This window comes from Hippoglossus hippoglossus, chromosome 8 (genome assembly GCF_009819705.1).
Source record: "Hippoglossus hippoglossus isolate fHipHip1 chromosome 8, fHipHip1.pri, whole genome shotgun sequence".
In the NCBI taxonomy this organism is placed as follows: Eukaryota; Metazoa; Chordata; class Actinopteri; order Pleuronectiformes; family Pleuronectidae; genus Hippoglossus; species Hippoglossus hippoglossus.
Window position 1 is genome coordinate 19,711,875 of NC_047158.1, and position 27,871 is coordinate 19,739,745.

A 27,871-nucleotide genomic window follows, 5' to 3' on the forward strand; every position below is an offset into this window, starting at 1 on the left:
GTGTTGTTCATTAGGGTTTTATAATTTGTGAGTTGGTGGAGGGGCTTACATTTAAAGTTAAGTCAACTTGCACTAAAAGCTGTCAACACAAAACTGAAATGTTTTTAAAAATGTGTAATTACTCAGACAAACTATGGTTTCATGTTTTTTCAAAATCTGATTTTCATGTATGATTAACATTTACTTTGACCTTTACTATAGTTTCAAAGTAAAAGGCAAAGTTCATAAGAGTCATTGCTTTGATTTACAAATGACAAGAAGTTTCAGAAAAGAGAACACAACTTCACACACGCGCACACACACACACACACACACAAACAAGAACATACGTACAAATACACTCGATCACACACTCTGAAGTCTCATTTTCTTCACTTCTGACATGCAATGGGAAAAATCAACTAAAAAGGTTAAATGTACTGTAAGCAGAAATATGAAATAAATTCTGATGACAACTATGACAAAGCAGAAAAAAATAAAGATGAAAAAACAAAGGAAAACAAACAATAAAAAAAAAAACTACGTTTTAAGAGGAGTTGAAGCAAAATGGCAGCCAGTGCAGTCCCTTACCAGGTTAGTTTTGTTACTAGTTCGAATACGTACGGGTATTCCCAGTAACTGGGGGTCCACCGGTTGACGGAAGGGCAAGGACTCAGGGTCCTGCCGGTACAAAGCTTCCAGCGTGGGCATCAGAGCCTGACGCAGCTCCTCCGGCTTAAAGACTGGAAAACAAATGAGATTGTCAGATGAAGGTGAAAGAAGAAGAAGAAGAAAGAGGAAACACGGGCAGGAGTTGTTCTTCTCTCTGCTGGACCTGAGGATGGCTGCTGGTCTAACTCCACCGACCTCATCATGCAGCATTTAACACCTGCAGGCTGGGATGGGTTCAGACAGAAGCTGTGAAGTGAAACTGATGGACCTCCTGTCTACGTCGGGGTTACGCTGCTAGGGTTTGTTATTTACAATGAATAACTGCAAATAAACCACAATTGTTGGACTACATGGTCAATCATTCAATTAACATCAGTTACAGTTGAGATCAAGACGAGTGGATGAAGATAAAGACTTGACGTTCATGTGAAGGCTCATAACTTACTCTTCTTCTTGCACTGAGCGCTGGCTGGGGAGCTGGTACTGGATGCTGACCCCTCATCTTCCTCTTTGGGCTCTTTCTTCACCTCCGGCTTCTTGTCTTCACCTGTTGTTACCGACGATGACGTCGAGAACGAAGATGTATCCATGGGCTCGCCTTTACACCCATCCGACGAGAGCTTCTCTTTCTTTATCTGACAACAAGATGGAAGTGTCAGTATAATGATTTCCTCCTCAATGTGATTACTTGTAAAACTGATCTTACTACTAATCAACTCAAATTTTGACTTTTTCATGATTTTTCCACATTATCAATAACTCAATGTGGACAAGCTTACTTCAGGTTTCTCCTCTGTCTTCACGTCAGCCTGACCCTTTCCCATCTTCCCTTTGCCCTCTCCTTGTGAGTCAGTCCCTTCATCTTCCTCTTCCTCCTGCTTCTTCACCTCCATTTTAACTTCTTCCTGGCTGGCAGCAGGGCCATCTGATGGAGCTGGCTGGGAGCTGGCATCAGTGCTGCTGTTGACCGAGGCTGGGGAGGACACCTGACAATCTCCTGTCAGAGAAGGCTTCGCAGATAGCTGGGACAAAAGGACAGAGATCGAGGCTTAGAAGTTTAGAAAGTTAGAAGCTTTCGGTTTGGGTTCCCACACTCATTGCTTTTTAATACATTTTAAGGACTTTTTGGTAATTTATTATCCCTCAAATGAATCTATCCTTCAAGTTGTTTTTAAGTACATCCATTCATTCCCAAAAACAAATTTCCCTGTCGCTTTTTGGAATCAACCAACTTATTGAGGTTTCTATGTAAAATTATAAAAAAAATTTCCCTTTATAATTACATGTGAGTAAGAGGGGTAAAAAAGAAGTACACTTAAATTCAAGCGTAACAAGGATCAAGCACCCAACGCAAAATGAGGGCTCACTGAACCAGAGTAACTGAAGAGCATCCCTGAATAAGGCTTTAACGTGTGGTGTCAGCAAAACAAGTCTGTTGGAGAAAGAGGACAAACTAATGAAAGCAGGGGGATCTACTCACTGGGGTCTTGGGCAGCTGTGGTGGCACATGAGCATTCTGGTTGGGCACTGAAGAAGCCTGACTTGCTTGGGGGCCCGAGGAAGCCACACCCCCAAGCGTCTTCTGTGGATGCTGACCGGCCTTCTCAGAATTCACTGACTGTGCTGATGGTGGCTGCTGCTGCTGCTGCTGTAAAGTTTGTTGCTGTTGTTGTTGTTGTTGTGGGTGCTGTGGAGGTGGTAGCTGAGGTGTGCTCGGAGTGTGTGGCTGTGGTGTTTGAGAACCAGGTAACGTGGGGGGTGTTTGATGAGGTTGAGGCGTTAAGCTGCGAGCTGGTGACGGCGAGTTTGTTCGGATGGACGGGCAGTGCGGGTAGGAGTTGGACTGGGTGGGGGTGGAGGATTGAGGCAAGCTGGGTAGAGACCCAGCACCGGTGGCACTACCAGGCCCCATGGAGCCTCCAGGGGCCCCAGAGCCCGGAGCAGAAGAGGCAGACTGTGGTGCAGGACTACTGACTGGGAGGGAAGGCGGCGTTGACATCTGGTTCTGCTACAGAGGTGAGGAAACAGTGGTTAGGAGTCATTAATTTAGGCAGAATATAAGATATAAAACAACTGTGAGAGATCTCTCCCAGTGGTCATGAATCTTCTGCCAAAATCCTGAAGACATTATTCATCACTACCCATCAATTCCTGCACGTTTACAGAGACCCAAGTTCCTCTTGACAATCCAACGTATCTATATATAACAAGGTACAGTCACTGCACCACTCAATCCTCACCTGTGGCACTGTAGTCTGTGGCCCGGGCTGGTTCATGCCACTAGGACCAGAACCAAGTCCAGGACTGGACCCTGGAAACTGGCCTTGGGGGAGGTACTGGTTCTGTAACTGTGTGGCATTGGGCTGGCCCATTCTTGCTGCACCCATACCCATCTGGAAATGAGACATCAGAGGACATGTGAAGACTTAGATTAGACAACCTTACAGTCAACAGTCGAATAAAGATGTACTGCTGCAGGGCAAATCTACATGTTGTTAAGGTCAATGAGAACTTCATTAATTAACCATGGTTCTTCTGGAGTCTCTGTACACTCAGGTTAGCACTTACTACATCATCTTAACTTTTTGAATCTGGTCTTAGTATTACTTTTGGAAAACGATTTGACAGCATAGACAGTGATACTAACCTGGTTCATTGGAGAACCAAGAGGAAGAGGAGGGGTCGACCTCTGACCCATCGACTGCATCCCCATCTGACCAAACTGGTTCATTCCTAAAGAGACGGAGGACAGAAAGGCTTGTGTTTGTACTGAGGGGCAGCAGCACAAATCTCAAATTGCCGAGCTAGACTATTAACACAATACATTTTTCTATGTCTGTTCATGCAACACACTTTAATAATAGTTTAATTTATAGTTATTAGATGTACCTGCTGGGTTCTGCATCCTGTTGACCATCTGGTTGGGTCCTGCTGGTCGGACCATGGACGGATCGATGTGAGGACCATCTGAGAAGGTGGGAAGAGTCACAGAAATCACAAATCTTGTCTCCAGGATCACAGAATAAATACAGATGTCTTAAAGATGTTTTTTGGGATGTGAAAGTGAAAGTAAATTTCACCTGATGATTGGAAAATTGTGAAAAAGTTTAGAAGTAAAATTCCATGTGTTATTTGCATGCCAGCATACTGTACACATGCATTTGTGTGTGCCCATGTACACTAAGAAGTGTGTGAGGGAGGGGAGGTTATAAAAACAACTGTGTTTACTTACTTGGGGGTTGCCCCGGGAGCATGGGCGGCTGTCCCATGCTTGGAGGCCCCTGTGGGAGGCCTGGGGAGCCTATTCCAGGTTGGCCGGGCATCATGCCCTGCTTCTGGAGCCGCGTCTTCCTCTTCTCCTCCAGCTCCTTTTGGATCTTGTAGATCTTCTCTGCCAGCAGGTGGTAGTACTCCGCCTGGAGGGTGATGGGGAGGGAGGGAGAATGTTATAGGATATATCTCAACAGAGCATAAAAATAAACGCTATTTATTTCCTCATTCCTTAAATTGGATAGTTGTGTCCCATCACTAATTGTTCGTTCAGGACTTGTTGGTTTCTTACCCTACTGTTAGCTGACTCGTACATGTCACCCTCTACTTTTCGAGCGTAAGCCACCAGATTTTCCATCCGCCGATCCTTCAGTGCAGCGGGGTCGGGAGTAGGGAAGATGGCCTGTACACTGCTTCCACAAGCAAACACAAACCAACACACACATAGAGGCACAAAAACAGTCAATTGAGGCCCAATGTTGAAATTTATCTCATATTCAAATGATGAGATTTTCGGGGGAAACTCGTAGTACGCAGCAAACTCACAGTTTGTGGACTAGGTGGTTACGGAGGTCCTGTGTGATGTCCTCATGCCAGGACTTCCTCATGCCTGCAGCAGAAGGAGGAGTTGCTGTGGGCATGGATCCCAGGCTCCCCAAACTATCATTCATCAAACTGAGAGAAACGACAGACAAGAAGAGAAACGAGGTGTAAGGCTACAGCCAATACAGAACTATTTTTGACTTTGAGAAAGCCTGTATCCTGAAGTTAATAACTGTGACCAATGAAAAGCAGTCATACCTCTGTACATTCATGTTGTTGTGCAACATGGCGTCTGGCAGTAGTGTAGACTGCTGGTTGGGGGACTGCACTCCACCATTCACTCCCATAGAGTTTGCTCCTGGAAAGACATAGTTGTAGAGTTTGAAGAATGTGGCTTGTGATTGGGAAATAGCATTCTTTGTGAAATACAGTTGCTTTATTGAGAAACTTTGACCGGAACAAGGTCAATAATAGGTCAGCAACAAACTAACCCATGGTGTTTAGAGTCCTCATTCCAGGCTGCCCCTGCAGCCCTTGGTTTGGCATGTTGGTCGATTGTTGCTGCGGCATCTGGTTTCCCTGGTAAGTGAGACCCAGCGCAGCGTAGGCCCTCTCTATGGAGCTGGGATCAATCTGGTTTGGGGGGTTCAGATTGGGCGTGTTGGACTGTCCACCTGGCACCCCTGACCCTAAAGAGTTCACCAAACCCACCCCTGCACTGTTGAGGAGCGCTGTGAAGAGAACGAGAGGGGAAAGAGGATTGACGGTAGAAAGAGAGAGAAAGAGTCAAAAGGATGAGCATTTGTGGATTCAAGTCGTCTATCGAGCATTTTAATGGATAGTTACAGGATTCTTTATCATTTTAAAATGTGACACACACATAGACACAGAGTAAGAACCACTCACACTGCTGGTTCCTCTTGTCTCCAGCGTTTTTCAGTGGCAGGCATACAGGACAGTCATGCCGTGTGCAATTCTTCCAATGAGAGATTATCTGTCTGGATGAGGCACAGTGTGCCACTGCAGAGGAAAGACAAACATTTAGAAAGTATCGCAAACAGGAAGAGAAGTAGGGGAAAAAAGGGAAGAGGAAGAAAATTTTAAAATATGAAGAGTGAAGTAGGGAGAAAAATAATGAAACAAGAAAAGGATGAGAGAAAAAGGAGAGAGAATGTTATTGTATGAGTCATTTGGTTCAATAAAACTATGTCCAGATGGCGATTCACTGAGAGTAGGAGCAAGGAAAAATGATGGTGGACCAGCCACCTAAAGAGAGAATAACTCATTCTGATATGAGGGCTGGGAGGATAACAAAGTTGGACATAAACTACAAACAAAAACTGGTGCCGGTACATTACAACTTTAAGCACCTCTTCTTGTTTTTGTTTCTGTCCAACTTTGTTATCCTACCAGACTTCATTGTATCAGAATCGGCATAATTCAGCAGACTTACCCTGGCAGGACTTGCCAGCCTGGCAATGAGTCATGTGGTTCAGCACATTCTTCATGGTGCGGCAGTGCGGCAGGTTGCACTGTCGCACTTCGCCGTTGGCTTGCTCCCTCCGCTGGCACTTGTGCGCGTGGAGCAAGAGCACCAGCTGCTGTTGAATTAGCTTCCGCTTCTCAGGGTCTGCAGTAGGCGGCGCTGTGCCGGGACCTGCCCCTACAACATTGAGCCCAACCTGCGGCCCCCCCACTGCTGCTGCTGCTCCACCGACAGACACGCCGCCAACCGCTCCAGGTTGCTGCTGCTGAGAGGGCTTGTAATTGAGAAGAGAGAGGAGGCATGGCCATTAGACAACCATCAGGGGCTTCCAATTAATAATTTAGGAAGAGATTAATCAATTTAATGATCAATTCTTCCCAATATTTTGTACTTTTACAGCAGGAAAATACAGATACATGTATAGCAGATTTATTCCACTGAAAAGAATAATGCATAATTCAACAATCAAACACTTAAATGCTCTGTGAAGAAAGAAGCAAATATCTTTTTAAAAACGATGCTTCAAGCAAAACTGTAATTAAAAACAGAACTATATGGAAGCTGCTCTCTGTGGAAAAAAATTACATTAAGTCTGTGTTAAATTGAAGCCAAATAGCAATGAGCACAACATTATTTCCTAATGGGTTAAGACAACATGTTTGTTTAAATTCTTGCCCCCGCAAGAGTGCCACCTTCCGATGACGTCATAAAAGACAGCAAGGCGTGACTGGTGGCGGGGGGACCAACATGCAGTCTGTCACGTCTCTGCCATGATACATGATAAAAAAACACTGATTTTACAGTGTCAGTCATGGAAGGGGTCTGACTAATTTTCATCATTTGTCAACACTGTCATCAAAGAGCGGTACTACAATAGACATAAAGAGGAAAAAGTCTGGCATGAGGTTAAAATGCAAACAATCCATGATATAAATATACACATACACACAGGAGGCAGTAAATGACACATGACAGTCGTGCAGATGAGACAATATTATTCTTTTTCTGCACAGTGTTTACATCTTTTCAGGCTTTTGTTGGTACAGAAACTGGTTTGGCTACCTCTGTAATTCTCGCTCGCACACACATAACTAAACATACCCCCAAATAAATTTAGTCTGAAAGCTGTATGTACAGACAGGTCTCCCAGTTAAAAGATTGCTGGCAAGACTAACCCCATAACATGTTGACATGTAGCTATTTATGGATAGGGTTGATTATTGTGATTGCCCACTGAACATGCACGCAGTAGTCTACGCCCTTGTGTCCACTATAAAGTTGTTAAACTTTATCTGGACCACTGACGCTGCAGGATTTGTCCTGGTGCTGCTGATGATTAGTCCCATTGACACAGACAATGTGTGAGAGAGAGTAAGAAACTGTAGTTTCCTTGTAACTGATCCAGGAATGCCAGTGGGTCATTCCCTTGATTTATCTGTGAACTGTGATTCCCTTTTGTTACCTCTGAATGTAAAAGGTATGGCTAGTCAAAAGGCGTGTGTGCGATGCTAAAATATGTATAGTTCTATGTTTAACCACTCAAGGGACTTCAGCTCAATTGTAAACTTAATCAACACTATTGTAAGACTGTATGGAGTTTGTCTACCTGTACAAAAGAGAAATAAAAACAAAAATATCCTACCATCCCAGGCATGCCTTGACCCGGTGGCCCCTTCTTGTCCATGTTGAACTGATTGGCCATATTGTTGGGCAGGCCTGTCTTATTCTGGAGCTGCGGGCCCAGCCCTGCTCCAGGCAGCCCCTGGCCAGCAGATTGGCCGTACGGACCACCATAGGGGCCCGCATTGGCCATCATATTCATCTGGAAAGGAGGGTGAGGGGAGGAGATAAGAGAACGAGAGAGATGGGAGGGGAATCAGTTCGGATGAGAGACAGTGAGCATGAAAGCACGATTTAAGCAGCCGATTTACAAACATTCAAGGAGGAAATGTCGGAGGTATTACAATGTCATCTGACACAAATTGGACTGTTTTAAAATGACTCACAATATCACCGAGAAAACGATTCTAGGACAACATCACTTTTGGTATTTATTCTTTCACAATTACTTCCCATTGTAGTCGTAAAATTACAATCTAACTTCTGTCTCGTCTCAACCTTACTTTGCTCTGTGCATTAACTTAAAGACACGATCTACAGGTCACCTTTTACAGGTCACCACCAGCTAAGGCCTTAGAGCCACGCCACAGTAATTTCAGAAGCTGAGAGAATCCAATATGGATGCTCCAACAGCAGCAACAACAGGAAGTGCTTTATTAACTGTTGCTCTAGGACCAAGAGACACTTTAAACAGTTCATTTCCGCATCTGAAGGGAAAGAACTCTGAGCTTAAAACTACAACATTTCCTTTAAGCACAAAAATGTGGCCAATACTAATACTTCACTTGTGCTTTTCTTAACTATAGGACACTGCAAAACAAATAGTGTGGTTGCTGTTTTGTGATGCCAACCAGGGGTTAAAGCCTCCATGCCATGCAGTCAGAGAAATATATAGCAATTCAACCAGTTAAAAGTTATTTTTTGTACCTCCTTCACAACACACACACACACACACACACACACACACACACACACACACACACACACACACACACACACACACACACACACACACACACACACACACACACACACACACACACACACACACACACACACACACACACACTTTAAGTAGCAATATCCTTTCTCATGTTCTGCATCTACACAACGCAGTGGACTGTGACAAACAAGCACCCAATAATAAGCATTTTAAATAGATAATTATTACGTTTTCAGTTTAAAATGTGTTTTAACAGAACTGATAATTTGCCGTCATGTAGCTGCCTCTAAGAAGTGGAAAGTGTGTGTTGGCTGCTGCTTTGAGTGTAATTACCTTGTTCAGTGCTCCAGGCTGCTGTGGTCTCATCCCTGCTTGACCCCCTGGTCCCATTGGCCCCTGCTGCAGGGTTTCCGCCAACAGGTTACTACTGTTACCCATGCCTGCATTGCCAGGGTAACCCATTCTCGGCGAGCCATTCATCACCTGCCCCCCCATCAGCCCCTGCTGTCCAGTGTTACCCTTCTGGTTACCCATCATGGAAGCTGCTCGATTGTGAGCTGCCATCCCTCCAACCATCCCAACCTGCTGCATTAATCCAGGTTGCTGCTGCTGGCCCTGGGGGGGCATGGCTTGAGGTCCACCCGGGGAAACGCTGACGCCCCCCATCATCCCCATGGAAGCCCCAGGTGCTGTGCTGTTGGAAGTAGGGCCACCCTGCTGTGCTGGGGCTCCAGCTCGCAAGAGTTCAGACAGCTGTTTGTGTTTGGCAGCTGCATCCTGGCCTCCCAAACCAATACCTCCGAGAGTGGTATGGAGTTGGCTGGCATCCCCTCCGTTGGTCAGACCCAGGTCCGACGAGCTGATTAGCTCATCTGGGAGGTCGTGCTCCAGGTCAAAGAATGAACCAAAATCTAGACACGGGGGGGGGGGGGAAGACGTATTAAAATCCTACCAACTAGAAAAATTAAGATTTGGTTCACAGACTTCACAACTCAGGAATAGGAAAGCATCTACTATCTGTACTACATATGATACTTTGCCAAGATTTATTGAATATACAGCTCAGATATTAGTTTGAAAACTATCAACCACCAATCTGGAGCCCATAGATAGGACAGCCAATGGATAAGTAACTGCCTCAAACAGCCTCCTGTGCATCAGTCTGTGGTTTGATATGGTGCCAAACATGGAGAGTGAATGCAGTAGGGTCAGGGTGAGAAGCCACAGAGGGGTAAACACTACAGCACCTAGGGAGGTGTGTGCATTGGATAGACTGAACAGCTAAGTTGTAGAGCAAGACACAAACACGGGAATCAGAAGTCCTCTCCACAAATTAATAGGGGAAAAGCCATTTGGGAGTACGCTCAAACGGTCAATCAGAGTGCCGCAGAAAGTTGTTAATACATTGGATGCATGTTTGATTTTTATTTGTTAATGAAGGCGTCTGACATGTCTCACTAAATTCTATATATTATTGAGGGAAATCAAACACTTATCAAGCCTGAAATTCCCACTCATGCGTTTCCTCACACAGTTGAGTCAGTGGTGTGGTTGTGGCTACCAATCTCTACAGAGTCCACAATTCTATGAACTTTTCTGTTCTGCCATTTTATATATATATATAGAGAGAGTGTGATTTACAGCTTCGGCCCAAAACACCCTGCTCATTGGCTCAGTTTCTACTTACAACAGGATGCAACTAAAGGGGATGGTGGCAGGAGTTTTACAGCTTCTTGCTCAACATGTGCAAACGCATTGGTTTGCAGTAATACTTTATTTCACAATCCAGATGAGAGGCGTTCGCGTGCTCTGCCTTGGCGGAGAGTTTTAAAAAAAGTAAACTCGCAGCGCAGGGTCGACGTGCAGCTCCAGACAATGGAGGCTGAGAGAGAGAATGGGCTTCGACGGGGGAACAATACTGAGAAAGTAGAAGCTGTCGATCGAAACAACCGAAAGACCACGTTTCGGAAAGTCGACGGTTGAATTGAATTTGCGTTTCGGGTTTAAAAGCAGAAACACTTTGAATTAACACGCAGCCGCACGTTAAGCTGTGCGACGTTTAGCGCAACTTTTAACGAAAGTGTCGAACAATAGCTAGCTGGTTTCACAATCGTTCACTGAAACGGAGCATTTTTTTTTTTTTTTACTGTTTACAACACGTTAAGTACACGGAACTGGTGACCCCCCCCCCCGCACATATTTAGCTTCACGGCCACCGAAGGAGTCGCTAACACGTAAGAAAATGTCGCGGTAGTGATCAGGGTTAAGCTAATCGTCACTTATTTCCTTTGCTAGCAGCTACCGAGCTCAGCTGAGCCGGTCCAGCAAGGAAACTAGCTCGTTAGCTAGCTCGCTCCGTTACTTTCTCCTAAAGCTGGTCTGGAAATAGCATTTTGTCCCTTTGTTCGCGGAGCGTGTGTAGAACCGGACTTTCGACGTGTTCGCGACCTCGTGCTCCCACTTAATTTACTTTCGAGGCAGCGGGGGAAGTTGAGGCAAACTGGGGTGACTCGACTCTTCCATTGTTTGGAGGTGGATGTTGTAGTTCGGAGCTAGTTAGCCTGTTGATGCTAACGCATCAAAACACCGCTGCTGGAAAGTTGCTGCTAGCACCGAGCCCCACATCGTGTTTTTTCTCTTAGTGATCGACATGTCGACGCTGATCTTTAACCACACGACTCGGTTTTTTTTAACCAAACCACGAATTCACTCACGTTTAGATGCATTAATTATGTAGCATCTCTGTTTCACAAGTTGCAGGGAAACTCTGCAGGCTCCTCGGACACTGAGCAGCAATTCATGCACAAGCACACACTTAAGTTAGTTTTTTAGTTTTTTTTTTTTAATGCATGCAATATATTTACCATTTCCATCACTGGCAGACACGGAGAGAGCCGGAGAGGACAGCTTGGGCCTCTTAGCTGAAGGCGGGCCGGACTCCAGGACATTATCGGCCATATTTTTGACGAATTAAAAATGCAGTAGGTCCACGGAGGGCAAACGTATTTCCCTAATTTGCGTCTCCTTGTGCCTTTAAAGAAGATCTTCTGATCGTTCCCCCACCGCTCGGGGGACGGTAGGGGAGAAGACAGCGGGACTGGGACTCCTTCCCTCTCGGTTTAGTCCTCTCTGCAGATATCAGTCCCCCTCCCCTGGCGGAGATTTCGTTTCTTCACAGATTTGAGGAGGTGGGAACGTGGAGTCGGCAAAAAGGCAAGCGTGCGGCCCTCTGACAACCTCATGTAGCCTCCTCTACGACGCTAGACTGTCCCAAGATCCGTCCTCCATGGTGCACGCAGTCCTGCCCGCCATCGTCGGCGGAGAAACCCTCTACTTCACACCTGAAACGCTCCAGGAGTGTGTCGCTGCAAAATGGAAACTGTGATCCAAAAAAAAAAAAAAAGCCCAGGAGTTGTCCCGTGTTAACTTCTGGAGGCAGATATCTCATGCAACAGTTACGAGATCCTCTGTGAGCTTTTCTTTACCTGAGCAGACATCTCCCTGCCACAGATTCCTTTATGTCCCCAAACCAAGAAGGCAGTCGGTCTGTTTGGAGGAGACCACAGTTAAAATACAGTTAAAAGTGTAAGCGGCGTTCTCATGTGCAACACCGAGAAACAAGTCATTACATTGGTTTGGCAAAGAGATGGAAAAGAAAAGAAAAAAAAAAAAACACACAGCGGAGTCCCACGCGTTGCGATCACTCAGATAAAAAGGAGCATCTATTGCAGATGTCTACTCCCGAACGTGGAGTTTTTCAGTTGCATGTGCATGCAGACTAGAATGTGCACTTAGTGTTTGACCATGCAAGGCACTGGGTCAGGGAGAACACACTCGTATTGCACACTTGGTTGTTGCAACCCCTTTGCAGTCCGCGGGGGTTGGAAATAGAAAATCTTGCACACACACACACACACACAAACACACAAAAAAAGATATATAAGAAATCACTGCTCCTGTGCAGTTGATGCAATAATGTGAAAATAAATCAAAGCGCTAATTGGCAATCAGTGGCCAGTCAGATTGATCCAATTAGTTGTATTTTGCAGAGGACGGCGTGTGGGGGGGCTCCAGATGAGGTTCCTCCTCCGCTCGATGTAAAACTCCCAGTTATTATTAAAAAAAAAACCCAGTTAAACACCCCCCCCCCCCCTCCGGAGCACAAACATGGGTCTATATACTTGTCGGTCGCTGGAGGTCTTGGTCATGCAGCCGAAGAGGAAACAGAAAAGCGCGTAATAAAAAAAAAAAAATTAAAAAAAAAAAAAAAAAAAACAGGAGCGCGGCGGAGGCGACGGGAGAAAAAATGTGATAAAATGTGGCGGCGAGAGGTGATGGCTGTTTCGGAAGCGGAAAGCTCCGGATCGGCACGATGATGTTGACACCCCCGGAAAATCTCTCCAAATCCTCGGGTTGACTCTTTGTGATGGAGACTGCCCCCCTTCTCTTTAAACCCGTCTTTCTTTCCACCTCTCCCTCCTGCCCGGCAGCAATTTATTTATATAATTGTCTATGCGGACTCTTCGCTTCCTCCGCCACGGACACATAATGATTTTTCATGTCGCTGCTTTCCCCCCCGTTTCCCGCAGGTTTTTCCTGGTTCTAACACACGGCTCTCTTCCGCCTCCCCTCTCCGCACAAACACCCCCTTCCTCGGATTTCTCGGAGTATTTCCTTCTCATGCAGACATACATGTAGATACTGATATTTATTTATCACCCGCTGGCTTTTCCCTCCGCCGCCGTCTTCTTGTCGTCCTCCTCGGCGATGCTTCGTCGCTCTCCCCGGTAACACGGACGGGATCTCGCCGCGCTTTCCCTCCACCGGCGGTTCCCGGAGCGGCAGACCTCGGTAGCCGGAGTCGCTCCTTCTCTCGGTTATCTCCTCCTGTTTCTGTCCGCACAAACAAAATGGCGGCTTGTTGTTTCTACTCCTCTGATACGGGGGGAGGGTTGAAGGTACGGCAACATTAGGCGTGAAGGGGAGGGGGAGGGGGAGGGAGGAGGAGGGAGTCTTCGGAGGTGCTCGGGATTGTCCGGAAACAGATTCCGTAGATTTGAGTCTTCATGATGCTCGGTCAAAGTAACTCTGTGTTTTACTGCAACTCACTCATCTCATCCAAATACTACACATACTGTCCGGAGGAGTATTCACAAATACTACACATACAGTCAGAGGGAGTATTCACAAATACTACACATACAGTCAGGAAGAGTATTCACAAATACTACACATACTGTCAGGAGGAGTATTCACAAATACTACACATACTGTCCGGAGGAGTATTCACAAATACTACACATACAGTCAGAGGGAGTATTCACAAATACTACACATACAGTCAGGAAGAGTATTCACAAATACTACACATACTGTCAGGAGGAGTATTCACAAATACTACACATACTGTCAGAGGGAGTATTCACAAGTACTACGCATACAGTCAGGAAGAGTATTCACAAATACTACACATACAGTCAGAGGGAGTATTCACAAATACTACACATACAGTCAGGAAGAGTATTCACAAATACTACACATACTGTCAGGAGGAGTATTCACAAATACTACACATACTGTCAGAGGGAGTATTCACAAATACTACACATACAGTCAGGAAGAGTATTCACAAATACTACACATACAGTCAGAGGGAGTATTCACAAGTACTACACATACAGTCAGGAAGAGTATTCACAAATACTACACATACAGTCAGAGGGAGTATTCACAAATACTACACATACAGTCAGGAGGAGTATTTACAAATACTACACATACAGGCAGGAGTAGTATTAACAAATACTACATATACTGTCAGGAGGAGTATTCACAAACACTACACATACAGCCAGGAAGAGTATTAACATATAGTAAACATACAGCCAGGAGGAGTATTTACAATTTACAAATACTACACATACAGCCAGGAGGAGTATTAAAAAATACTCCTCATACAGTCAGGATGAGTATTCACAAGTTACCTCAACTGTAGTTAGAGATATGTTTACTACCATCATCATTATTATTAATGTCCAATAACTCTTGCATGTTTACCTGCCTCTGTACTTTCTCACTCACCTCTGGAAACTGCAATACCTTGTACTTATACAGTTTAAAGTTGTCACCACACGTGCATCCTCGGATGTTGCACTGCGTCATATAGTATCGATTTGACTCTTTCTCTATATAAACCTCTTCTTACTTTGTTTTATTTAAATTTGATTATTGCGCTAATCGCACTGCTGAGCTGACCCGTGCTTCTCGTCCAACACTTTTCATTGTACTACTTACCCTGTGTTAACTTACACATGACAAATAAAACTTGAAACTTTAACGTGAAACTTGAACAATAATTATACAGTATATATTATATTTTAACATTCTATTGTATTGCAAAATATCCTTTTGCCAGAGAAGTAATCCAAATACACCATATTGAGGGAGACTTTCCTTCCATATCAGCACTGGGATCTTTGTCTATGTGACCTTGTAACCATGAGGAGATACGTTCATATTATTTTGCGTCACAGTCAAGGTTTTGTAACTTGATTCAGTGCAGACACTATTATCATTAGCATCATCTTTTCCATCGTGCTGTCCATCATTAGTGACCTGAGTCAAACCAACAAAAGTGATAAGTTATGAAAGAAAGATCTTTTTAATATACATATATATATATATAAACATAATTTCCTTAAAGGATATCACATTTTTCTCTCTGCTAAAAAAAAAGACACAATTCCCACACACACATACGTACACACACATTGTCATATTTCTGTGCATTGGCGTAATAGTGAGAATCATTCCTGATTCATAAGGAGCAGCATTTTTCAACAGGTTCTTCTTCATCAATCTCATGATGGTGTTGTATTGATTTGATATCCTCTGGTCCTTCCTGACCCTCCTACAGTACAATGAAAGCATGTTCAACATTTGGTGTTTTCATTTTCTGAAGTGCAGCATCAAAATGATGCATATTTGGGTGTAGCAGAAAAATAAAGTGTGTATATTTGAGTAAGACGACAAATGAAAGTGTTTAACCTGGCGTGCTATGATGGAAGCTATTCTGAAATAAAATAGAAATATGAAGGTTTTAAGAATGAAAAACGCTTCCATGGTTGACACCTGCTGATAGCACCACAACAATACTGGATAAATCGGTTGTATATGATAAGGGTCGGTCTCCATGTGGTATGCTGTGACCACTGTTGCCCTGCTGTGCAGTTACATTGAAGAGGAACTCATCAGTTATAGCATAGTTAACAGTTGTGGATTTAAAGTTTTAAATTTAGTGTAATCGTCTTCTTAAATTATGTTTTCACAGGACTTTCTGCAAAATCTAGGAGCTTCCACGACAGTTTCCAAAAGTGACTAAAACTGGAGACTTGCAGTGCACCCCCTCCTGTCATGTAGCGGGGCCCTGAGCCCAATGACGTCATCACTACGGGGATAGTTGAGAAGCACAGCACACAGACCTCCTGTCAACTCTGTGCCTTACTTGCTCACTTGTCTCTCCCTGCCCTATCTCTGGGCACAGGCCTGTTCTACATCAGCGATGGTCTTTGGCGCGTCAGAGGACAGAATCAGAGGGCCTCCCTTGTCTCGGATCACCACATCATCCTCAATTCTGATGCCCAGGCCACGGAAACGCTCTGGCGCCTGGTCACTGTCCTCGCTGATGTACAAACCTGTACAAAAAAAAGGAGAAAAGGGGGACATGTGTGAAAGCAGGAATAACATGAGCCAGATAGGAAGAGAGGGATTCATCATTTGAAATGGGAAGTTAGTACAGAAGATAATGTGAGTGTTTGGGTTTTTAAATCTGTTCTTACACAGATTATCGATCAACAGCCACATCTGCACATCTTGAGTAAGAATCAAGATGGTGAGAAAGTATGTAAAAGCCTAGTTTATCCATACCTGGTTCTATAGTGATGGCCATTCCTGGCTGTAGAGGCTGTGAGCGGGACAGCTCAGAGGTGTCGTGGACATCCATGCCCAGGTAATGACCAACGTGGTGGGGGCAGTAACGCCGAGCAGCCTGGGACGAGCATGACAAGAAATATAAGGTCTTAAGAAGTTGTTGGAGCGTTCAATTACTTCACTTCATCGATTACATTGGCAGAACTGACTGAAGACCATTGATGAGGACATGAATAAACTCATATACCAACTAGAATGGCCTTCACTGGAAGTAATACCTCTGCCAGTCCTACTCCTGTATAGCTCTTATAATCTCAAAACTATAATTGTCTGTTTTTTACAACAAGATCCATTCATCACTTCCTAAGAAATTACCAAAAATGTCCTGTCTTACAATGTTGTGGAAAAGAACCTGAATCTACAACTTAACAAAACATAACCACCTTGGCAGATATTTTAAAATATATTTAATACCCAACTGACATGATAACAGTGTCTGTATCATTTCTGTCATGACTCTCTGGTGTGGGCGATGGACACTTCACTACACAATATGGGAAATTCAACTTTTTGAAACACATATTGAGACATTTTGTTACTTTCAGCTACAACTTTGTTCCCTAAAAGCTAAGAGCCGCTTTCAAACTGGTGTAAAGCACAGGAATAATCACCAAGAATCTATTATTGTTCAAACTGCAATTTGAAACACTGCATTATTTCTCTGATTATTACCTTTTGTACATCGGCATCACTGGTACTGGCCTTAACAATCCCGAGCCGCCTGAGCTGCCGTCCCAGCACAGCCAGCATGGTAGTGTAGATGTGATCTAGACTAACACCCGGGGAGCACAGAGACAAACAGGAGCGCTGGACCTCCAGGACGGCCTCGTACAGCTCCGCCTGGGCAGCGCTGAATCTGGCAGGAAGGAGGTGAGAGCAGCACATTACAGGTGTGTTTGTGTCTCAGGTCAATAAAGACGAATGTGTGAATACAAATGCGTTCTGGGCCACATATGAACGACGGCCTACTCAGCTGACGTCCACTGACCTGCTACAGTTTCTCAATGAATCGAAATGTTTTGTCCTTTTCCCCTTTTGTCAAACTTACTTTCCGTTTACCGGCCATGTCCGAGTGATGTCACTGACATAACCGAAGTATTCACAGCCACCATCAAGCAGCACCATTTCGCCGTCCTGATGCAGGAGAGCAGGAGAAAAGTACAAGGAGTGATTACTTCAAGTGTTTGTACCCTTTATCGTTTCCAGAGGGCTTAGATTGCACCTGATATCTCATGACTGATCCTTTCACACCTGCAGCACCTTCCGTTACCTTTATTATCTGGTTGTTGTTTATGTAGTGAAGAGTATTGGCTCGATTTCCTCCAGCGACCACAGGAGGATACGCCAGGAAGTTGGCGCCATGGATCCGATTCTCAAAATCAAACTGATGGGGAGAATTTTATACTATTAATATGCTTTGACAAAACCTTTTTCATAGTATGAGTGTATCATTTATAATGGCTATAAGTAGTATATAGGATCATAACTGCACAGTCATTGACAAGTCTCTTTTAAATAAAAACTGAAATTACACATTACACAAAAAGGTCTATATATATGTATATATATATAGAATCAGTCTTTAAACTTTAAAGAAATAATAATGTGTCCTTCATCGTGATAAATACTAATATCGACTGATATGATTTCTTTTTGTATTTCTCATTAAAACTTCTCAATCACTACTGTCCCTTTCATATATAATATGTTGCTTCGGTCAGTTTGTCAATGCTAATGAGGAACAGTTATTAACATCTGCAGGTACTGAATAATCAATGTATGATACTTATGCCCCCGGTAATTATATTAAAGAGCCTGATCAATAAAAGACATGGACATCATTAAGGGGCCACACGTGATAGTGAGCCAGTAAAGTGCCACAGAAAGATTTTCAGTCACCTTCGCAAAGAGCACAGCTTCGTCTACGTCTCCGTGAGACAGAGCCATCGTCCTCCTAAAAGCCTGGAAGACAAGGATTTGTGTTGGTGCACTGCTTGTGTTGAAAAGAATCTCTACAAGTGTTACACAGCGTGGCTGAGGGACATCAATACATTACGATACAGGGAAATAGAAATACTGCAGGTATTTGGAAGTAATAATATTGACGGTGAAAACATACAACAAACAAATAGAGCAACAGCATAACGTACAGAAGTACTATTCATGGGCAGTTATTTATGTATAAGATGATTTTATTAAGAGTTGAGAACTAGAGATGAGGATATATTAAGTGGGTGTGTGTGTGTTCCAGGTAATACTCATGTTGTGGGGGATTAAATCTGTTTCAACAGTCACATTATGGGGACTTGTCTTCCTAATGAGGACAAAAATCACCTTCAATTTGAAGCTGAAAACATGTTTTAAGTTAAGGTTACGGTCAGGGTGAGTCTCTAGGAAATCAGTGTAATGTCCTCTGTGTGTGTGTTTGTGTCTGTGACCCTCAGAGTATTGAAAGTCATTTAAACACCGACCTGTGCTGTGATGCGACCTGCTTCTTGCATGAGCGCCACCTCTCCTGAGCTCTTGAGGGCCCTGAGAGAGTGTATGAGGGGCTTGAGAGAGCGTGGCATCGGCCCCGGCTCCAGCACAGGACACACGTGAGCCTGGTGGAGCCGAGGGTGGGCAGGCTGAGAGTTATCGTACCAAAGCACGGTGCCTGAAAGGGAGTAGACAGAAAACAGTTAACTATGAAGTTACGGTCCTAATGTTTGTGGTCTATCTCGTAACCTTAGTTCTGTTAAGAGGCGTTTCTGCTGGACATGCATCCTCACACCCCCATGCACCAACCTTTCAGGGCCTTGAGCACAACACCCAGCTCTTCAGTGCTGTGAACTCTCTCGATGCCGGTCAAAGCAGCCGCTCCATCCTTCCCTGAGCGGGGCCCGTCCCACAACTCTCGCCCCGGGTCTCTGCGGGGGACGAATAAGATGGCCTGATCCGGTCGCCCTTTCCCGTAAAGAACCATGGCGCTGTCAGGCTCCAAGATGCCACTGAGGTAAAGGAAATCCTGGGGAACATATGACTCCTGGTTATTTGGGGAAGACTTGATAACAAAAACCCACAGAGGCAGAAGATGATAAAAGTGAAGATGAAGAAATGAAACATGAAATCAAAAAGGCACCTGGTTCTGGTGGAAGTGATAAGGGATGTCGTTGGTCATGAAGCGGGTCGGATGGGACAAAACGATGACCACATGGTTGCTGGAGGACGCAGAGGGTCCCAGCCTGTCTGCCTGGGCCTCGATCAGCGATGCCAGTCGATGTCTGCGGAGCTCATACTCTGTCTGGCTCAAGCCTGGGGTCACGTCACCTAAGGGGAAGAGATCAGCTTTCAGGTTGAATACATCAAGAAATATGTTCACAATCAATGTTTTGGAGTTAAATATTGAACTGAAAAGTGTTTCTACAAAATCATCACGTCACATTAAAGCTGACTTTTGACTGTTCAGATAAAAAATGCCGTCCAAGGCCAAAATCACGTTTTGTGAGCTCAAAGTGATCTTGACTTTTGATCACCAGAATCTAATCAGTTCATTTGTGAATCCAAGTGAACGATTGTACTAAATTTGAAGATATTCTCTTGTAGAGTTGTTGAGATATTGTGACAAGATCATCGCCAAGACATGTACTTCTATTTCTAAATGTGACATGACGCACAGAGGAATACGTGCTTGGTGTGACTAATTGCAGGTTTTCCCTTAAAAGTGTAAATGTATTGGTTCAGCACAGCTCTGAAAACCGTACTCACCATACTTAATGAGGTGTGGGTGGGTGAAAGGGCTCGGCTGGCCCAGGTACCGCGGTGGAACCGTCTTTGGTTTCAAACCTCCGGGTTTTAAAGAAACACTTCTGGTTGGGCACGAAATACATCCTGGAGACAGACACACAACACACACTCTTACACTGGTTCCCAGCATCCACTGGTTCCCAGCATCCACTGAGTCACAATCATGTCAGAGAGGAACTTTACCGAAGGAGGATACAAGTTTCAGGTAAGAAAAAAGAAAAGGGAGACAAAGTTGCTAACTTTTCTTTTTCACGGTGACGCCCTCTGTCCGTGTGTCAAGTTTCATAAGTTTTGACTGTAGAAATGTGGGGGAAATTAAAGGGAAGTTGACAACTTTTTCATTGTATCACTCATATCTTGCTCCTATTAAATATTATTTTACAATAATCCAGAAGAGGTGACACAGATATTCCTCTTCCCTCTTGTTCCTGTTGACTCTCACTGTCTGTATATCACGTTTCAAGACATTTTACTGTAGAAATTTGGCAGAAAATCTGCTTCTTTTTCATTACATCACTCATAACTTGCTCTTATGAAATATCAGTGACCTGAGCATGCAAAGTTTCTTCCTGTGACTTCACCCCAATGGAACAGACCAGAGATCCCGAGGGCAGCAGCTGTCAGAACATGTGCATGAACCCACTGGGGCTTCTCACTGACCTGGAGTCCGTCTCCCCGGCGGCAGCAGCTGGACAGCCGAGCGGAACCAGGTTCTGCTGCTGGAGGGCAACATGGTCACAGCTCGAGGACACGGCTCAGTCACAGCATAGCGCCACAGTGTGGCCGTGGAGCGTCACCGACAGTCAACAACAGCGTCGTGCTCGCATGCGGAGACACGCAGCTGTGCGTTGCTGCGACTCACCGACGTGAAAACTCCTCTGTTTGTCTGTGGCTGTCAGCCGCTAGCGTTAGCTTCAGGTTAGCTCGCTGCTAGCTGACAGTTCCCCACGCTCATTGGTGCAGCGGGATACACTTCCCCCTGAGTTTGGCTTCCCAGGCAGAGGCGCTTAACCCCGCCTCCTTTTGGCTTAAAGGGATAGTTCAACCAAAAATGACCCTTTTGGAGTTTCAGGGCTAAAAAAGCGTTGCAGCAGAATCCAATAGAATTGAAGTGAATGGTGACCACTTCTTCAAATGTAAAAAACCCAACATCCCCCCCATACTGCTCCTGTGGTGTCATCCAAGTGTCCGTAAACCCAGACATTCAAATCCTTCTGCCTGGAGCCGCGTTCATGTGGCTAACAATGGCTAGCTGGTTAACGTAAACATTGTTCCCATGCAACTGGAACATTATCCACTCAGGTTATTCGGGTGTGACGTCATTCCGAGGTGTAATGGAAAACGACAAATGTTCACAACAGCAACATATTCTCCAAAGTTTTCAGATGAGGGGGGGGTGCAGCAGGCAGAGGCAACAACGACAAAATGTTCAATTATATTCTCAATACTTTATACAGTGGACTCATTGTTTCCCACAATGCATTGTGAAAAGTAGTGTACAATCGATGGTCACTCACCGAGCAATATACCATCATGCACTGCGCCCGCCCTTTCCTACCAATTTAAATAAGAGCAGAGCCAAAAAGGATTAAAACGAAGAGTAAAATAAACATTTAAAATGTATTATGGGATTTTCCACCAGCAGAAATTGTAGTTTTTGTACGTCATAATCATTTAACAATGACGTAATCACGGGCACAGAAGAAATCTGCCAAGTAGTGAGTGTCCAAAAGAGCTCACTGTGTAGTTCTCTCTATAGAAGTCCCTACATAGTGAAAGTTAGTGGGTGAGTGGATGATTTCATACACAGACATGATCCCTGTATCGGTATTCATACGTTATGTCTCATTATGTCGGTTCACAGAGGAATCTTGTCAAATCAGGGGTATTATTGGCTTTTATGCATTTATGGGTGTGAAATCTTTCACACAGAATTAAGTTTATAATGTTGTAATATTCCACAGTCACATTTCACATTAAGATTGATAAAACACTAAGTATATATATATAATCCTTCAGTCCAAAGGTTGGGGGTCGGGGAGATTCCCTGTAAACTGAGCTGATCCTGACAGACTCACTGCAGGGCAACAAATGCTCGTGACCTCTCGGGCTGTCCCACAACTTGCCTGAATGAAAACCCGAAGCGACGCTGCCTCCAGAGAAGCGTAGCACTGCTGCAAGTCGACCGTCGCCGTCCTCTGTGGGGTTTCTTTCCGGCCGCCATCGGCGTAGATCTTCGAACAGGTGCGTTTCACTCGGATACGGGGATTCTGTGTGCCGCTGCTCCGCCGTGTTTTCCCGCTAATCTCGGTGCAGGCTGCAGCTAGCTCACGGGTGCTATCATGCGTCAAGCGGCCATGACATGACTGACGGATTCACATTTCCAGAAACTTCAGGCTGGTCGTCAGTGAATCAGGGGCTCGTGTTGTGTTATTTCACATTGTTGGTTTTCCAGGGGAGGGGGATCACGTTGAGGCGGTGGCGGACCTTCACTCGGCCCCGGCCGGGTTAGCGTAGCTAGCCGTAGTTAGCCGCTAGGAAACGCAAACAACACCAGGCTCGGTTAAGCTGTTTACGGGTGTTTCTCGCTTCTCTTTCCCCGCCTGCAGCGCGCCGTGTGCGGGACGTGACAGAGCAACATGGACCCAAGGAAAATGTCCGAGTTAAAGGGCTTCGTGCAGCGGTGCGAGTCCAACCCGGGGATCCTGCACCTTCCAGAGATGAGCTTCTTCCGGACCTGGCTGCTGGGGTCAGTGCTGCTGCAGCACGTGAACGCACGTGAACACACACACACACACACACACACACACACACACACACACACACAAAACAAGTGTCCGGGTTATTGAGCCAAACACCCACAGGGAATTTATTTATCTGTCACTGTGCCACATGTGTTCTTAGATTAAAGGGTTAGTTCAGCCAATCATTACGGTTCACTCATTATCCACTCACCACTATGATGGAGGAGGGGGGGGGGGGGGTGTGAAGTGTTTGAGTCCACAAAACACATCTGGAGTTTCAGGGGTGAACGACGTCGCAGACAAATCCAATACAATTGAAGTAAATGGTGACCGATTCTTCAAACGTACAAAAACAACATCAAATGGCTCCAAACTGCTCCTGTGAATGGAAACGAGGTCATTTACACCGTGTTTCAGCCTAAATGTCTGTGATCCACACACGAACGCGGCTCTGGAGGAGGATAACAGGACATTCAGGCGAAAAACATGGTGTAAATGAACTTATTTCCATTCACAGTCACGTCTTCCATTCACAGGAGCAGTATGGAGACGTTGGACGGCAAAGAAGTTCTTTGGAAAGACACTAAAGATTAAAAAAAGCATCTGTTTTGACTAATCCAGTAAACTGAGAACTTGAAAAATCATGGGACTTGGGCTTCTGGCTGAATTACTCATGATTTTTGTTTTGCAGCATGGGAGCAACGATCCCTCCTCCACCCCCGACTGAGGAGTCATGCCACGTGAGATGCTATTTATTCTTTATTTGTGATGATTAGATTTTATTCTTGTGTATGTTATTCTTATACTCTGATTAATAGTATTGGCAGTTATGTGTTCGTGGTGGTCACATCATGCTGTAACTCTCTGACCTGTAGGGTGGATGTCCCTGTGGACCTCCCCCTGCATCAGCTCCTCCTCCTGAGCCCAAGCCTCCTACACTGTCCGAGAGCGAGGAGAGTGAAATAGGTTTGTCCATCCCAACCTTCAACAGTTTCTTTAACCACACCTCTGGACACAGGAGTCAGTAGATCTGGCAGCTGGTTAGTTTAGCTGAGTCTGTAAATGGGTGGAAACCCAATCCTACCAGCACCACTCCATCTCACTTATTAATGCTAACTGTGCTGTTTGTGTAATCTTGATGAAAACCAAAGCAGGCCAGTAAACCCCCCGACACTTAAACCCGAGCAAAGAACTTGAAGTGAAGCGAAGTTTATTATAAACATTGTGTTCATCTGTCGGCCTTTTCAGAAATCAGCGACGAGGGAGTGATCGAGCCAGACACCGATGAACCACAGGAGATGGGAGACTTTGAAAATGCGGAGGTAAAACGTCTACTAATCATGAACACATTTACTCTGATGCAAACCCCCGTCCTCTCGAGGAAACCAATCAGTTTATAAAGGAGATTCAAGGCAATTTCAACCATTGTAACAGGATTCGTTAGATTATCTTGTCTATAAATGTCCTCAGGTCACAGAGGAGGTGATGGACCAGGCCGATGAGATGAAGATGGAGGCCATTAATGCTCTGGGAGAAGGTAGGTGGAGATTCAGAATATCGGGCCTGTGAAGACACACTTCCTGTGAAGATGAGGTAAAGAGTACTGAACTAAATTAGATTAATCATCTCTTACACATTTTTCTTTTACAGGTGATCTACAGAAAGCTCTGGATCTTTTCACTGGAGCCATCAAGCTGAATCCCTGCTTAGCCATCCTGTACGCCAAGAGGGCAAGGTGAGAGCTGCAGGTGTATTTTATTCAGGTTATTCATTGCAGAGTCTCATTCATCCTGGTCACTGTTCGATTCCTGAAAATAATAACTTTTAAAGGCTCGGACTTTAGCTGTGACACAAACACTGTCTGCTTTGTAACTACTCTTTTGTTCTGAATGAGTGTAATCGGTTGTCCTCTTGTGTGTTTAGTGTCTACATCAAGATGCAGAAACCAAACGCAGCCATCAGAGATTGCGACAGAGCCATCAGCATCAACCCAGACTCTGCACAGCCTTACAAGTGGAGGGGGAAAGCTCACAGGTACGTTCCTATTGAAAGACTCTACTATAGGCCAGATACTTCCCAGTGTGTGCTGTGAGCAAACACCTGGCAGAGAGGTTGAACCTTCACATCCGCATGACATGACCAAACCTTCAGTGTAAACACTCCCAGGATTAACACACCTCATCTTTGGCAACTAGGATTATATCAATAACTAATCATGGGGCCAGTGATGGAATCAGTGTGACTCTCAATAAAACATTTAAACTGTCACTTAGTATGTAATTATGGAGTGATTACATTAATTATTTGTTATAGTTATTGCCATTGATCTATGTGGGCTGCTTGCCAAAGTAAGGTCTGTTTGTGGGGGAACACTGCGTCCACGCTGCTCCTGCCATCTGCTCGCTGATTTGACGGTAACGTATTGTGCGTGTGTGTGGCTGCAGGCTGCTGGGGCACTGGGAGGAGGCAGCCAGAGACCTGGCCACAGCCTGTAAACTGGACTACGACGAGGACGCCAGTGCGATGCTGAAGGAGGTCCAGCCTAAGGTAAATTACCCGAGAAGAGAGGGAATTAAAAAAAACACGTTGCAGGCTTTTTAAAAATAATTAGTGTGTAGTAACTTTAATGCAGGTATGTTATTTTTATGTGTGCATGCTCAGAATAGAGGGGGGGATCTCAGTAACAGTTTGATCAGAGGTCTCTAGAAACCTGCACTGACAGAGAGGGAATCAAGTTTGTCTTATGTGTCTTTCTTACCTTTCTTTCCAGGCGAACAAGCTCATTGAGCACAGACGCAAATATGAGCGCAAGAGAGAAGAAACGGAGGTCAAGGAGAAACAAGAGCGGGTAAAGAAAGCAAGAGAGGAGCACGCAAAGGCTCAGAGGGTGAGTTGCTCTGGAGGATTTCATATCTGGAAAAGCTAATAAATGATCCTTCAAAGTTGAACTGCAATGGTCAACTAGAGATGCTCAGGGAGGCTCAAAGGTACATGTGCAGGCCGCAAGAGCTGTGATAGCATCGCTTGGTAGAATCGCATTTCCGGAATCTCCTGCTTCACAACAATGAATACAGCTCATTCTCGCGTTCTGCATACTGAGTCCAGCAGCGGGTCTTTATTTGCCACAGCTTAATTCCTGCAGCTCACTTGTACAGTTTCAGAAAGAAATCTGCAACCAGCATCGCCACAGGCCAAGAAAACAGCCCATTCGAAACAGGCACTGCACTAGTTTTCACAATAAGAGTTTTCTGTAGGCCCCTTTTTAAAGCAACAGAAGAAACCACTGGTGACTCCTGAATGCCTCCTGAAACGTGTCCCATTCTTTTGTCTCAACAGGAGGAAGAAGCACGACAGGCTGGAGGAGGATTCTTTCCAGGTAGGAGATTGGAACCGAGCTGGTTCATTGCATGATGGGATAAGCTATACACTCAAAATACCATTATAGGAGACATGGGAACATAGTACCCTTTGGGGGGGGGAAAGCATTAGTCACATCATGTAGTTAAAAGGTGAATCTTTTCATTGTTATTCAGCGGGTGCTGCTGGATTCCCAGGTGGAGCCCCTCCTGGCATGGCCGGTCTTGGTGACCTCCTGAAGGATCCTGAGCTTCTCAACGCCATGAAGGTATGACGGGAACACTAAAGGGATAGTTCACCCCAAAATCTCAAAGAAATATGTTGTATTTTGGAAAGTTTAGTTCTTTGTGTTGGATGAGAAGGTGGTGGTCTGTGGAGGTGGAGTTAAGAAGAAGGCAGGAGACAAGATACGAAGGGATGTGTGTTGATTCCACAAACAGGATCATGTGTATTTGAGCCTTTGACAGCGCAGCACAGACAAGGACTTGGATGTGGTTCACTAAAAGAGATTAAAAAGATGGAGGGGGGAATTTATTTTCATTTTTGCCTTTATTTATGTGAGAGATAGAGAAGAAGAGATGGGAAACAAAACAAAAACTGTCCTAACTGGTGGATTTTTAATCATTTAAACTGACAGCAAGCCTTTTAACCTGATTTTGTAAATGCACTGCGTGAATAAAGATGACATTTTCCATATTCAACTCTAGGACCCTGAGGTGATGACTGCCTTCCAGGATGTGGCGCAGAATCCAGCCAACATCTCCAAGTATCAGAGCAACCCCAAAATCATGGCACTCGTCACCAAGCTAAGTGCCAAATTTGGAGCCCCACCACAACCATAAACAGGAAACGCACCAAAGGAGTGGAGAGGAGAAGGGGAGAGTGAATACGTTGTGAAACGATCTAGGGAGCCAACAATTATTCCACTGTGTGCAGATCAAACGTGGGGAGCGGGTGGCAGTTTATTTGGTGTAATGTCCAGAAAGTGGGGCTACTTTTTTAATGTTCTGCATCAGCCGTTCAGCACTTAGTGATGTCTCAACCAAGCAAGCGAACGGTTAGGAGTCAGGTCTCTGACGCTTCTCAGTTGGGACGTCACTTAACCACAGTTTGATATTTCTTAACCTGTATCTGGAGAAGCTAAACTGGAAAGCCCTGCTTTTTGACGCTAGCTCACGAACCTTTTTACAGGCATTTAATACATGGTAATGGTTTAGCTATTGTGTTTTTTCTTTCTCTGAACAGAGAAACGTTTTGTTAACAGATCTATTATAAATGCAAAAAAAGTGCTGTTCTTGATTTCTCACCCTATTGGGAAAATGATTCACGATAATAAAATACTGAAACCTCTGTTCCTGCAAACTGGTTGGACATTCCTTTCACTTGATCTCTGTTTATGTTTCATGTTGTATACATAACCGCTTGTATGCCTCTATGCCCTCGACAGCCAGTGGCCGGAGGCATTGTGTTTTCGGGTTGTCC

At 44.8% G+C, this 27,871-nt stretch overlaps 3 protein-coding genes across 8 annotated transcripts in view; 1 reads left to right on the forward strand and 2 right to left on the reverse strand.

The window, feature by feature from the left end:
• ep300b (E1A binding protein p300 b) overlaps positions 1-13,464 on the reverse strand; it is a 27,590-nt gene extending 14,126 nt beyond the window's left edge. The window contains exons 1-19 of one of the 6 annotated variants that reach the window (XM_034593016.1): positions 13,233-13,464; positions 11,999-12,059; positions 11,378-11,892; positions 8,847-9,424; positions 7,593-7,772; positions 5,918-6,224; positions 5,371-5,484; positions 4,956-5,195; positions 4,723-4,822; positions 4,468-4,596; positions 4,214-4,331; positions 3,884-4,067; positions 3,541-3,618; positions 3,299-3,384; positions 2,892-3,044; positions 2,132-2,659; positions 1,431-1,673; positions 1,097-1,286; positions 571-722 (exon numbers count right to left, since the gene is read on the reverse strand). In XM_034593016.1, the coding sequence (XP_034448907.1) occupies positions 571-722; positions 1,097-1,286; positions 1,431-1,673; positions 2,132-2,659; positions 2,892-3,044; positions 3,299-3,384; positions 3,541-3,618; positions 3,884-4,067; positions 4,214-4,331; positions 4,468-4,596; positions 4,723-4,822; positions 4,956-5,195; positions 5,371-5,484; positions 5,918-6,224; positions 7,593-7,772; positions 8,847-9,424; positions 11,378-11,471 (3,474 nt within the window). In that variant the 5' untranslated portion in view covers positions 11,472-11,892; positions 11,999-12,059; positions 13,233-13,464. Of the gene's footprint in view, positions 1-570; positions 723-1,096; positions 1,287-1,430; positions 1,674-2,131; positions 2,660-2,891; positions 3,045-3,298; positions 3,385-3,540; positions 3,619-3,883; positions 4,068-4,213; positions 4,332-4,467; positions 4,597-4,722; positions 4,823-4,955; positions 5,196-5,370; positions 5,485-5,917; positions 6,225-7,592; positions 7,773-8,846; positions 9,425-11,377; positions 12,060-12,142; positions 12,306-13,205 lie in introns of those variants that run through there. The other 5 variants (XM_034593019.1, XM_034593022.1, XM_034593020.1 and 2 more) reach the window with 5 other exon arrangements.
• A 1,468-nt stretch (positions 13,465-14,932) lies between these two features.
• On the reverse strand, positions 14,933-21,320 carry xpnpep3 (X-prolyl aminopeptidase 3, mitochondrial). The gene is made up of 11 exons (XM_034593113.1): positions 20,949-21,320; positions 20,250-20,372; positions 19,624-19,811; positions 19,290-19,509; positions 18,974-19,158; positions 18,402-18,464; positions 17,773-17,886; positions 17,551-17,636; positions 17,175-17,358; positions 16,440-16,560; positions 14,933-16,207 (listed from the first exon to the last, which is right to left on the reverse strand). The coding sequence occupies exons 1-11, from the start codon at positions 21,019-21,021 to the stop codon at positions 16,041-16,043; spliced, it is 1,524 nt and encodes a 507-aa protein (XP_034449004.1). The 5' UTR covers positions 21,022-21,320; the 3' UTR covers positions 14,933-16,040.
• A 1,053-nt stretch (positions 21,321-22,373) lies between these two features.
• st13 (ST13 Hsp70 interacting protein) lies at positions 22,374-27,751 on the forward strand. Its single transcript, XM_034593159.1, has 13 exons — positions 22,374-22,532; positions 22,898-23,037; positions 23,724-23,772; positions 23,908-23,998; positions 24,281-24,354; positions 24,503-24,569; positions 24,683-24,767; positions 24,956-25,066; positions 25,477-25,579; positions 25,803-25,919; positions 26,369-26,408; positions 26,566-26,657; positions 27,097-27,751. The coding sequence occupies exons 2-13, from the start codon at positions 22,928-22,930 to the stop codon at positions 27,229-27,231; spliced, it is 1,074 nt and encodes a 357-aa protein (XP_034449050.1). The 5' UTR covers positions 22,374-22,532; positions 22,898-22,927; the 3' UTR covers positions 27,232-27,751.
• The last annotated feature ends 120 nt before the right edge of the window (positions 27,752-27,871 follow it).

Bases quoted from the DNA above. Each gene is read 5' to 3' on its own strand.
- xpnpep3 (XM_034593113.1), bottom strand. From the start codon at position 21,021: ATGTTGCCCTCCAGCAGCAGAACCTGGTTCCGCTCGGCTGTCCAGCTG. The intron at 18,465-18,973 runs GTCGGTGTTTAA...CTTGTCTTCCAG, and splicing joins CAGGTCGCATCACAGCACAG to GCTTTTAGGAGGACGATGGC. The intron at 17,887-18,401 runs GTGACTGAAAAT...TCTCCCCATCAG, and splicing joins AAGCTGTGCTCTTTGCGAAG to TTTGATTTTGAGAATCGGAT.
- st13 (XM_034593159.1), top strand. From the start codon at position 22,928: ATGGACCCAAGGAAAATGTCCGAGTTAAAGGGCTTCGTGCAGCGGTGC. The intron at 26,409-26,565 runs GTAGGAGATTGG...ATTGTTATTCAG, and splicing joins TGGAGGAGGATTCTTTCCAG to CGGGTGCTGCTGGATTCCCA. The intron at 26,658-27,096 runs GTATGACGGGAA...ATTCAACTCTAG, and splicing joins AGCTTCTCAACGCCATGAAG to GACCCTGAGGTGATGACTGC.